This window comes from Mycteria americana, chromosome 4 (genome assembly GCF_035582795.1).
Source record: "Mycteria americana isolate JAX WOST 10 ecotype Jacksonville Zoo and Gardens chromosome 4, USCA_MyAme_1.0, whole genome shotgun sequence".
In the NCBI taxonomy this organism is placed as follows: Eukaryota; Metazoa; Chordata; class Aves; order Ciconiiformes; family Ciconiidae; genus Mycteria; species Mycteria americana.
Window position 1 is genome coordinate 75,533,723 of NC_134368.1, and position 13,609 is coordinate 75,547,331.

At 35.8% G+C, this 13,609-nt stretch overlaps 1 protein-coding gene across 1 annotated transcript in view; it reads left to right on the forward strand.

The window, feature by feature from the left end:
• The window catches only part of TTC29 (tetratricopeptide repeat domain 29), an 86,607-nt gene that overhangs the window by 54,346 nt on the left and 18,652 nt on the right, over nucleotides 1–13,609 (forward strand). Inside the window, exon 6 of the mRNA XM_075500519.1 lies at nucleotides 160–245. Within this exon, the coding sequence (XP_075356634.1) occupies nucleotides 160–245 (86 nt within the window). The remainder of the gene's footprint in view (nucleotides 1–159; nucleotides 246–13,609) is intronic.

The following is a 13,609-nucleotide window of genomic DNA, read 5'->3' on the forward strand; positions in this document are numbered from 1 at the left end:
TATTTTTGGAAAAAGATAAATGGCAAGGGTAAGGAGAAGGAAAAAGTTACTACAGTAGTCAAACATCTGTATGTTATTTAAGAACCTGCAAGAACTGTCTGTACTAATGTGATTTGGTTCCGATTATGCTGGTAACTGTAACTTTAATCCTTCCTTTAGGAGGTGATATGAAGATGGAAGGAGAAGCTGTGTATTGCTTAAGTTTAGCATATCATTTTGCTGGAGAACAACAGACAGCATTATCAGTAAGTTTATTTTAAAGTTGCTTTAGCTTTCCCAATGCCTTTTTCTGCCTCCTTGGCATCTTCTTAGGCATTTTGAAGAGTAGAAAAGACTTGGAGAGACTTGGCTCACGGACCTTTTATAACTGTATCTAGTTCTGTAGACAGGGATCCTTGTGGCTTAAGCAGTTATGGTTCCAATAAATTCCAGAACCGATGGAGTCTAGGTTTCCGTGCTTGGATCTGTAGAAATAATATAAATTGACAATTCAGGTTATATGCGACTAGCTTTCCTTTTCCTGCATTCATACATATATAAAACAGTTTTATTTAGTTAAGTTGTTGTAGAAAACACCAGTTTTGCAAACTAGTTTCATACAGCATATTTGTGAGCAACAGTTAAAAATATATCAGTTCGCATGTTGAGCTTTTCAGAATATCAGGAATTTAGAAGAAATATTAATTGCTTTTGGTATGAAGAGCTGTAGTGGTGATGCAGTCTTTCTGTTGATACTTGAGTTCAAGCTCCTCTTCTCATGTTTCCTTTGAGCCTCCCATACATAATAATTCTAAGACAATGAGAATTCTACATGTGGAATTCTAGTCTGGAAGAAGGGTTTCTCTAGTTCATCATAGGTCAGTGTGAGAGGAAAGATAAGCATCAACCTGATTTGTCTGTGCCAGTCATCAGAGAAGTCACAGTCCTCCATGATCATCTTAATGTTGTGTGGAAAATTAATTTATTTGAATATTTTGTCCATGATTGTTGTGATTAATCAGCTGGATATTTACTATTTCTATTTCTGTTTGTTCCCTTAACTGCAGTGACTTGGTATTTTATTAACAAACATGTTTTATAGAGGTCGTTCTTTGTGGTTATTTGTTGTGGTGGTTTCTTTTTTTCAGAAATAGACCAACAGAAGTCACAGGGTCAATTCAGCACGGGTTTCAATATTTCTTGCTTGGCTTCTGCAGTGTAGGAGGGGTTCTGATTTATGTCCTGAAATATTCTCTTGCATGCTTTTAATGATTTGCAATACAATTTCTCCAAAAGTTATTGACCATCTTTATATATAATTTCAGTGCTGATAGGCCTATCTTCTGTATAAATCTACTGAATGCTGGAAAGCGGGAACCTGTTCTCACATCAGTTGCAAAGTCTCTAGCTGAATGTGAAAGTATTTCAAAACTAAGAACCTACATATAATTTTATAAAATTATATCTGATAGTTGTAGCAGCAATGAGAAGAGGATCCTTGGTCTCTTCCAAGAATACAGTATGACAGATTAGACTAGAATTTTTTGTACTGAAGTTTATCTGCATTTTTTTTTTATTGACAAGTGTGCCGGCATTCTTACCTAATCAACTCTTTCTGTTAAGTTTCTGAGAGTCACAATAAGCTGTGTGAATGATTAAGAGCAGCAAGATAAACAAATGTGCTAAATAAAGAAATCTGCATGCATATTTGATCTCTCCATCACAGGAGAAGTTAATTAATGAACAAGACTGCCCAGTCTCCATGATACACAAAGGATCAAACTACCCTTGAAAGTGTCAAAAATATTAGATGTCCTGGCAATGTTTTCTCCGTATCCATTTTGCTTACATTTTATAGCTACTCCTTTCTCTTCATTGCTGCCCCTATGCCTTCTGCCAAAAAGTTACAGCAATCATTTGGAAGTTCCATTTCTTTTTGTCACGTGCAGAATTATTATTTTTTTTAAGGAAGATTCTGAAACCTTGAGTTTTGTAATGCCCTACTATTAATTTAAAATATATACATAATAGGTTGTGCCTATTATTTTTAGTCTTGCAAAAACACCTAACAGGTAAGGAAAGCAATGTGTATTTTTATTAAAAGGGAAAGAAACTCTCTGTAGTACAAAACATAAATGATACATTATGTTAAGAGTATCAAATGTTATTTTAACAGTAATGAAAATACCAATACTTTTCAGTGTAAATAATATAATATTGTATTATAATATAGTAGCATTTCCTAATATAATGGCATTTCCAATATTACATAAGAAACCTATGAAGTACTTTAATTCAGAAAATATGGTGTGTGCTATGAGACTAAGTAAGAGGGATAAAATTTTAGTTCCTTTTGTCCTTAATAGTGATCAATATAGACAGCAGTAAAGTATCAGTGGTTGACAGTACTGTTGAGCACAAGTTGTCTACACTCTCCAATTAGAAATCATTGCCTAAAATTTACCCTTCTGTTCTCAGTTTAATGGTCTCAGTATCCAAGGGGAGCTCAGATGCTTACGGAGATGAAATCATTGCATCCTGTTCCCAGAGGACTACTGGTTATCATTACACATAACATGCAGACAATACTGCTAGGAGCCAGTTTGCCTCATGGTAATATGTAGTTCATCACTAGCTTCTGTAGCATGCTAAAGAGGTCTTGCCACACAGCTTGGGACTATTCGGGTGTAGACTCAGGGGTCTCAGCAGTTATTTTCCTGCTTTGCATCAGTTTTCATCTTCTTTATCCTTTTGTGCTGTGGTCCACCTCAGGCAGTCTCCTTCTAGGGGAATCTGAAAGGAGCAGCTGTTACAGATACCATTTCCTCCAATTGTTGCCACTTGGTTCCTTTTGCTGTTCTGCATGCTGCTCCCTCCCCCAACATGCACACACAGTTGCATGCATATAAACTTGTTTCTCTTTCATTCATGTCTTCTAGCAGAGTGGAGAAGCATATGTTCAAAATATTCATTATCTGATGCAGTAATTAAAGGTTGAAATGATTAAGCTGCAGCCTATTATATAAAATAAATGCAGTCACTTTGTATCAAATGGGCTAGTTCTGTTGGAGAAGGGGTTTGTTTGCTAGGCATTTGGTGTATAATCTAACATAATTTGATTTGGTGCATAATCTGTATAAATTGATTTAATTTTATTTGATATATATGATTGATTTCAGTGGACCTACTCAGATGCAAAAACATAAGTGTGTGCAAGTTTAAAAGCCTGAGAACTAATTATGTTCAATAGCAGTGTAGTATGTTCATAATATTTTTCATATCATCTGGTTTATAATCAAGCCTAAGGACTCTTCCACAAAATGTGACACAAAATATTAATAGTTCACATTATATAGATTTTATCTTAAACATTATAGATTTTGTCAGGGAGAGTTCTCCATCTAGGTGAATTTTAAAGTAAAAGTTACTGTTTACTTGTTTTTCTTCAGACTTGTATAACAAGCTAAGTATTAAGTGAAACACTTCTGTGTCATTAGAAATCTTGCATAAGGTATTGTAATCTAATGCTTGATGCGGGAATTTTTTTTTAAACTGGGCTTTCAAGAATGCTTCAAAGAGTTGGGCATCAAGGGTTTTCTCTCTTTCAATTAGAGTTGCATCCCAAATCGTCAGGAAAATTCCAGTCCTCATCCCTTGTCTGAGCATTTTTTTCTTCCGAAGTGTTCCTTTATTTTGGATATTGAATTCTGTGTTTCAGTTATGTTACATATTTAAATAATAGAAGCAGTGTTCATGAGTACTGAGACTCATGCCAAAATAAATGTGGTAATTTATGACATAATGCTATGTGCATGAATTGTCAGAATTACGATATACAAGCCACAGGCATAAAATTATCAAGAAAATTTATGAACTTACAAAGACATCTTCACATTCGAAATGACCCTATTAAAGTAATCAGAGGTGATTTATGACCATAAAGTTAATTTCTGAAAAAGTCTATGTCAAAACAACTGAAAATTTTGTCTCGACTCATGCAGCTAGAGAGAATAAAAGTAAATGTATCTGGGATGCAGATATTCTGAAGTTAGTATGCACAGTATATTTTATCTAATTATATCTATCATAGCTAACTATATAGACTATGCCCATATGTATGTATGAATTTGGTGAATCAAGGAGGATCTTAGCAACGAAAAGAACTCCAAAAGGTAGATTTAATGTTATCCTCTTTTCTCCCAAACATTGTGAAAGCTAGTTGAGAAGAATGAGCATCATTCCTCTGAGATTTGCTTACTATTCTAGTGCTTTGCTAGAAGGCTGAACTTCAAGACACTTTTCTGTCAATGGTGTCTGGGTAGACCACTGAGTTAGGTTTAAGCTTTTATTACTGTTACTAAAAAAGAAACACTTAAATGGAGACTCACAAACACATCAGAAGATACTTACTATTCAATGGAAATTATATCAAACTTCCTTTTTTTAATCAGCAAGGTTGTCCTTTATTAATCTATAAGTGGTATTTAGCCACTAGTAATGAAGCATTTTCAGCTTAGCAAATGGTGTCATGTGTATGAAAAAAACATTTTAGCATATCAGTTTAAGAAAAGCTGTCACCATTCCTAGAGGCTTCACTTTTATTGAAGCAATTTTTAAATTGTTCTTAAGACTGTACTCATATAGAAATTTTGTATTTTTCATATCTGAGGAATCAAAAAGCAGACAAAGCTCTGAGTCATCTTTGAAGGTAGGCACTTCTGATTGATCTTGACACTGACAATGGATTACGTACAGAGAAAGGTTTTCTTCTTGAAGGTCTAGAATTAGTGAGCCAATTCTGAAACTGATTAAATTTCATGTTTCTGAAAGGTACCACTGCTGCTAGACATTGGTGAGGATAGTACAAACAATATTATGCGAGAACAATTAGTACTGGTAGTGAACTTTGCCCTGACAAAATATATTGACTCAAATACTGATGGAATTAAGAAATTAGAAATTATTTGTGTTGAGAATCTTAAAGAAGACCTGAAACTTCAGGAAAGACATGAATGTCTGATCATTCAATTAATTTTTGTTGTTAATTTAGCACTTAATTCTTAAAGTGAAAGAAAGATCTAACTTCTTGTTTGAATATGAAAGTTAACAGTATCTTAGTGAAGGAAGGATTTCCTCTGTTGGTTTAATTCAGATAATCATTTTCCTATCTTAGCCAGTTTCTTGAAAACCTGAAAAAAAGCAGGGAAAATGTTCTGAGTAGCCCTGAGATGTAATGATGCTATTTTCCTTCAGTACTTTTCTCTATACCACACAGATTTGCACCTCGGTGATATGGTGTCCACTACAATTGCCTTGGAACATGATACCATTTTCCTTTTGAGTCTATGGTTCAAATTGCATTTTGCTTGGTTAATGGCATCAGAATAACTCCCCTCAGTAAACGGGATTTTTGTCAAGATAAATGTACCACAAGAATACCCTTTGTAACAAAACACTGTTAAATGCAGTGCTGCTGCAGAATTACAGTCGTCAAGTTATACAAAAATTATAGAGCATGAGAAACAAAAAAATTAAATATGTAAAAAATCTATTTCTTGATGATAAGCAAATCAGATTATCAGATATCCATGTTTTCCCATAGCACCAATGAAAATAAATGCACTACTAACTTGTTGATATCAACCTTACTCTTCAAGAGTCTCATGTTCCATAAGACTGGCTACCAAAACACCATAAATGGGTGGACTTTCATCTCGTCTGTTACAATTTTAAATTTAATCATTCGTATATCCCAAAAGAGCAAGACAGCTACAGTGAGCTGCAGATTTGATTGCATGTTCCATTAGATAAATCTATAGCACCTTTTCAGAATTTTAGGACTATCTGATCACTGGTGTTCTCAGGAATCTGAATATGAGTTGGTGACAAAAAGTTTAAAACCCCAATTTTGGGGGCTGTGCCTGGAGCACATTGTTTTGTTTGCATGTTTGTTTTTAATTCCCAAACAATAAGAAAGTTGCTGGGTTTTTGTATATATTTATAAGGTTTATGTAGCCTTACTTGACATATATGTATTAAACATCCTGAATTTAGAAGTCATGCCATTTAACATATCAAATGTGGTTTCCCAAACTTCAAACTCTATTTTTTTTGTGAGATTTTGACTCAGGATATCTATTACAAAATGACAAGTTTTATTATTACCTTATACATGCATGCACTTGCGCGCACACACACACACACACACACACTCTATGAGTTTGCAAAGGAACTGGAGGGGGCTGCAGTGCAACATTTAATAAGAATATTTACATTCTTCTGCATTAATAATAGCAATAGATATCCTAAGATCAAGAGAATTCTTTGTATGACTCTGAATCATTTCCATGAAATTGTTGCTAGCTGTTATGTTTGAACTCAAAAGAAGCAAATTGCCCCTTACTGGAGGCTTGCTTAGCTCTAGTATGTTGAAACATTGAGGACAAAGCCATAAAAACTCCTTAAACTGCTCTGGAAGGGAATAAAAATATCTTTGCATCTATTTTTCACTAAGGTGTGGAGGGCAGAGCAGTTGGCAATCATGGAGCCTTCGCTCTGGTCCTACCTTTTTGATGTAGCAGATGGGATGGAACAATCTCTGCTACTCTGCATATTTGCTGCTAGGTGTGGCCAGTGGAGATGGCTCTTCCTTATGCTTTCCCAGGCAAGGTAGGAGCCAGGTTGTGACCACAGCTATACAGTGTATCTTTTATGGGATATGTTACAGTTAATCCACTTGTCCTGACTGAGGTTTCTAAAACTCTAATAACTGTCTTCTGTCAGTTAAAAGATGTGACTTAGGCAGACATTTTCTACTTACTGTATTGAAACTTCTTCTAGAGTAGCAAATAAAATATACTTTTCTTTTTTTTTCTTTAAATAAGTGCTGATATACAAGTTTCCACACATTTCGTACCCACAGGCTAGGAACAAAAAAGACAAAGCAGTGCAACTGTATGTTATAGAGGTAATTTACTTTATGGACCTTAGACTATATTGGATTTGTAGCTTAGGTGTGCTAAACCTTGGAACCTAAATGCTGTATATAATTGAGGAAAAGAGATAGTTACAGCATGTCTTAGTTTGTAGCTTATATTATGTGAGAAACAATAGCATGAGAGATCTTAGGAACTGTCAGTAGTATGTCCGTTAGTGAAACTGCACATATTATACCCAGGGTTGTAGCAAATGGCTGAAAAACTGGATAAGAAATTTTCTAATTCTGTTAGATAATATACTTACAGAAGTCAGACTTTTTATGTGTTTTGAGAAATGAAACATTTGCACCCACAGTGTACAAACTCAGGAATTTCAGTACTTAAATGCAAATATATTCATAACCTGGGACGTTTTGTTTTCCTTTGTAGAGTTTAGTTCAAATGAACAGGCTTTAAAAAAAATTCTATAAAGTAAGGCTTTTAAAATTAGATTGGTTTCTCAAATCGGTATAGTTCAAGCTACAGCAATTTACTTACTAAATACGTGTTTAAATTTCAATTCAGTTATTCCCATTGACTTCAAGGGGACAACTCATATATTCAGGGGTAAGCAAATGTTAACAGCTTTGCTTGATCAGAACCATCGATGGCTAGATTGGAGAATAGGAGGTCTTGATTCAGGCATCAGATCTTAAGGAATTTTAAATTTATCCTTTGATAGATAAATAACCAGAGAAGTCAAACACTGAAGTGTGCCAGTATAAAACCTAGAGCTTGCTGCTTCGTTGCTAGAAGCAATTTGTTTTGCTGTTTTGCTTTCAGCTTATGTATTATTTCAGAGCTGATCAAAAGAATTGGTAGCAAAGTGTGAAATAAATTGTACTTCTAAATAAATCGATTTAACATTCCTTGGTGCTTTAAGTGATTTTAGTAATATTAATATTTAAAATATTTCTGTCTGAAATCTTTTTATGACTACATATAGCAATAATGGCCACCATTTCATTCTGCTGTTTTTCATATTAGAATATTACACAGTAAACATTGTTAAAATACTATCTTTTAGCACTGAAATGGATGCAAAAGATTTCAAGTGTCTATTTGCATGTAAATGACTCAAGTTTTATTCAGTCAATAAAAACAGTCTATTAATCCTTTTACTACATTTCTTACATGGGTTAAAACATAAAGAATATGAGGTTTTCAGCTGGATGAGGACTTTTCCTTAACTTCCATATAGGTATGCAGAAAAATAATGGTTTTTTAACTGACTTAAATTTTTTGTATACCTTCCTAGTTTATCTCTGCAGTTTTTTCCATTGTGTTATGCAAATTTAAGGGTTGGTTTGTTTGTTTTTAGCTAGGAAAACTTTGTGCAATTAAAAATATCTGTTCATGGGTGGACTAAAGATATTAATAAGCATGAAGCAGAATATTTATAGGTGCTTTGTCTAAGAAGTAATGGGCATTTAAGCATGCACATGCATATAGTATGATATTAACGTCTTAGGAGGCTACAGCAATCTGACAGCCAGGTACATTCATGTAGACACAACACTGTGATAAAAGCAGTGCAGACATCTGGATCACAGTACTGCTATACAAAAAAAATTCTGAACAATTCACATTATTGCACTTACCCAAATTTCCAGTCTTGTCCACCCCTTTCTCCTTGTTTCTTTCTCCGCCTCTGCCTTTGTCTTTTATGTACTTGCGGAATCTCATTTTTCCTTTACAAGTCACCTCCATCTGCTTATGTGTCAGAGTGGCCCTCGTGCCACACATCACATTGAGGAATTCTCAAGATGAAGGGCTGTATTCACATCACTACTTCTGTCTCAGCACTGTTTCATGCTTGTCACTGCTCAGCACTCAGCGCCACACTGCCTTGTTTTGTCAATAACCATTTATTTGTTGCTGGAATAGTAGCAACCATTACATCTGACCTCCCTGTTTCATCAATTATGGATAGATTATTGGATGTGAACATCTGCAAAAGCTTGCTGTTGAACTTACCTCCTGGCTGGGATTAGATAAAGTATTAAACTGTTGTTTATTGTCAGGCCAAAACTCTACTGGGAAGCCAGGGAATTCCAAGACTAGCAGACTCCCATCAGCAAGCACCAAAAATTGTTTAGTATTGCCACCGTTTCCCATAAGATCGTAGCCATTTATTATTTACACTTATTACTAGTTGTTATAACATACTTGATAAAAGCTCTTGGCAGGCACAGTGTTTCCAGCTATTGTCACATCTGTCAGGATGGAAAGGATACATAAACTGTTTTTTCCTCTTATATTGCTGTTAAAGGGTAACAGATGAAGCTTCTTCACTCCAGACTGTTAAGCCGTGCTTTATTTTGAAGAAATATGTCAACAAAGGCTGGTTTGGAAAACATTACATTCCCATACTAAATAAAGATTGCAACAACCTTTACTAGAGTAATGTCTCTTGCAGTAAAGCTTTCAAATTGTACAATAGTAACAAACTAAAATACCTGGTCTTGACGTTTGCATAGGTTTTTGCTCGGAAGGACCTGGCTGATTTTTTAAATTTTTTTAATTTATTTTAATAAAACCCTATATGAGATATAGTAAATAATAAAATGACTGCATTCCTACAAAGTTGTAGGTGTGGAGAATCGGAATTAATATAATTTAGTGGCACAGAAGGCCAGAATTATGAACAGTCCTACAGACGCTAATACAGAAGAAATAAGAAGGATGGGAACAAAAGTTAACGTTTATTCAGTCTTCTGCACATTTCATCTCTTAAGTTTCCTGTGCAGCAAAATGAAGCATGCAGGGTGAACTCCTGACCTCGTGGAAGCCAACAAAAGTTTGAAAAGACTCTGGGGAAAGGAACTTTTTCAATTAGTTACTTGCATTTACATATCTATTCAGAATCAAAGCAAAATGTACATACTCTGAATATTATGCAAAGCATACAAGTAAGACTCGATACAGGCAAAAAAGGCTAGGTCTTATCTTGACAGACTGTTAAGGAATGAGTGAAATGTTTGTCTTCCCTTCTCTAATCCTTCAAACAGATGCAGCCATGAGTAACCTGAAGCATGTATTGCCATGCAAGTTTATAGAGCATCAAGGTAAACATTGCACTTGACAGCCAAGTATAACAGGGGAGGGAAGAGTGTGGACTGGATGGAGCAGTTACCCTCAGGAAGAGTGTCATCCAAGCAGCACCTTAGCGATAGCCATGTCCTAGCAAGAGCCTGTGGAAGGTCTTGACCAAGGGTGTTCCACTTTGATGTTTGACTTGGCCAGACTTCTGGGTGGATTCTTCTACATCACTCCCCATCCCCCTGTCCCTGATTCCCTTGCTCCAAGATGCACGCTCATGCTATGCATTATCCAAATACCCACATTAAAGTCCCTGGAATAGCAGTTCTGGAACAGACCAGATTGGCCAATTCCAGAAAGATTCTTTCTGTCTCTGTAGGAACAGTGACAAAGTTTGTACCTTTCTGGTTTAATTTGTTTCTGTTTATTTATCAAAACAGTGCAGTCCAGTGTAATTGGATGTGGCTAAGGGCAAGGAGTTAGCATTCACATTTACAGGATTTGAGTTGGTGAATTTCAGTTGTGGGAAAAGAGGGAGAACTAACAGGTCTGGCAAATCAGGGACTACTCTCTCTTTCCTCAGCATGGCACCCAGTTTCAGTATCCCTTAATTGTGAGCATGCAGACAGAATGCTGTATTGCTGCTACCCTGGGTACTCACTATGCCTGAATACAATTAGCATTTAACAAGGTGCGGCCTGTCATTCAGTTGATACTGGTGTATTATTTTCCTGGGATCAATGAGCTCTGCTCATTGTAATCAATACATTACACGAACAATACAATTTTCTTATTGCTGTCCAACATCTCTCACACTGTGTTTTGGCCAAAATAAGAATACATCTGGGTTTGTATTGTGAAACTTTTTTTTGACCTTCCTCAGGGGGGCCACAGGTGCATAACCACTCAAATTATGGTAATAAAGACTGTACTTTTTAGGCGTTTTTAAATACACATTTCTTGGGGAGCTATGGGGGAGAGTTCACTGAACTGCAAAATGCCTATGCATACAGTTCTATTGCCTTTTATTTTCACTGGACTGTCTGGAAGTGATTATTTAGTGACTGTCAGAGCTATGTGTTTTGTCTGAAAGTATTTAAGAGGTACTAAGTGGTATGAGGCCAGTAGTCTCACTCGATTGCATTGTCTGTCTACCAATATCTACTGTTGGCTCCAGAAAAATATTGTCAGATGCTGCTAGCCAGGCTGGGTCTTAGCCTGTTACTGCAGCGCCTGTCAGAAATCATTAGCTAGTGATCTCTTTGACTAATGTTCCAGTTTATTGTCTGACTCATGTTCAAGATCTGTAAATGAGGCAGAAGCATCTTTACTGCTTACCAGCTGTGAAATGGCTAAACACAGCTAGATTTTCAGAAATCAAAATAAATGTATTTCCAATAAAGTTTGGCAACAATATCAAGCACAAAGCTGGGAGCAGAACTATGTTTTTGTGGTTTTTAAAGTTACAGTATTATAAATCAATATTATCCCATCGTGTTTTTGTCAGGGTAATGTATTTTACCAAAATAAAGAAATACTGGTAGTAGCATTAATCTTGTGTTGAGTTGGATAGACATTCTTTATTCAACATAATTTTATACCTTCGATTTTTACTCTTTTGTCCATTATCCTCAGATGTATCAATGTTTAGCACAGCCTATGTCCTTTTGTCTCAGTCCTCAGTGTATGCCAATGAGGTATATATGTGTTTTTATGTATGTATAAAAGAAGTACCAGTCTGGCAACAATAAAAAATAAAGGTTGCGTTTTTGGGGAGGGGGAGTCTTGGGGAGGAGCTGGTGTATCTGTTTTATATTGATGGAATAACCCCAGGAGGGTCACACTGGCATAATGCTGAGATAACTGAGAAGCAAATCTAGGCCTGAGATGTGACTAATATTTTTCTTGGCAAAGGAGGTAAACATGAAATTCACAACTATCTAGGAATTAGTGCAAGAGCTATACCACAAATAGGCTCTAGTTTGAGGATTTAAGCAGAACTTGTTACTTTGTTTTTACACTGTAACTAAGTGTAGCCACAATAGACTTGCAAAGACCTGGGAGGAGATTTTGTAGATGCTCCCACGGTAGCTATCCTCTTTCCAGGTGCACCTGCATCCAGCTTTCAGTGCTATGCAAGAAACCCACAGAAATTTTACAATGCTTCCTGATTTTTTTAATTTCTGTTTTGGAACCATAAAAAGTATTTTTTTTTTCTGCATACACCAAAATAATAGTGGGTGGCATGTGGGACAGTTGTCTGCAATGTGGAAGACAAAGTTGAAGTCTTCACCCTGCCACCTTCCCATATCCTGCACAAATGAGAACAAATGATTGAAACCCACTGTTCTTTTCTGTATTAGACTTTGATTTTCATGTTATTTGGGGTTTTTTTAGCCACTATTTCCACTGCAGACCCACAGAAGTAGGAAGTTTGAGACAGTCAGTGTGCTTGGTCATGTAGAACCAAAAACTAATTCGTGACCAGAATCAGTGCAGTTTTTATAATTTGTATTTTGTTAAACTTACCTTTTTTTTTTTAGAGGTAGGAAGAACTGTACATTGTTCTAATCTGTTCAGCTGCATATACAATGATCTTTTTCCACTAGTTGCTGGAACTATCAAACTCTCTTTGAAACAGTACAGAAATTTTACAACGGAGCCTAGCATGATCAGGATGAATCTACTGCAACAGCTTCCTTCCTCTTTGTACATAGCTATTTAAACAAACAAACAAACAAACACAAAACACCATCAACAAAAAACCAAGACATTTTGCCCCTTCAGTAACTCTAAATCTCTGAAAACTTTGAGTTTTGAGAAGGAAATTCAGCCAGATTCATATAATACCCAAACCCACTCTTTTTAATGTACCAGTATAGATTCTTATATAGTCCCATTCAGTATCTCTTTACACAATGCTATATATTTTTATTTACATTTCCTTAACATGAAGAAAATTACCAAGATTACCTTTTAATGCACAATATTTACCACAGAATACTGAAGCAGAAGCATACTACCTTAATAAGACAACTTTTGTTCTGTTGTATAAAACAATTTTTCCCTCGTTTTTGTGTAATGACAGCTGTATTCTCTAAGACTACAAATGCAGCAAAACCGCATGTTTGTGTAAAAGTTTTCGGCATTAATTATTGACATGTTCCACCCCTTCCTTGGATGTCACTGTCCTCTGCACAGATTGGCCAAAATATATATAGAAGACCCATTTCTGGCTATACTTCTGTCTAAAGGTAGAAAAATTTTCATGGGAGCCTATAAATTCCATTAGATCCAAGTGATATGTGTTCCCAATATTTATCCACTTGTCAGAGAGCTAATAAATGTGACTGGCCCAGCCATGACTGGCCCAGCCATGCCCACTCAATACATTCTTGCCACATGCATGTCTTCTCTCACGTGGTATTCATAAGAACCCAGTTAGATGGACTGGTTGTTCATATCCCATGAAAATAAAAAGCAAAATTTTCATGTCCATTTGTTGTTTTCAGGCTGCTTACAGATTCTGGCAGACATCACTGTGTCAATTCTGCTTGGTTTGCCAGCACGCAAGCTTTATCATTTTTCATTTTAAATGAAAATTAAAAATG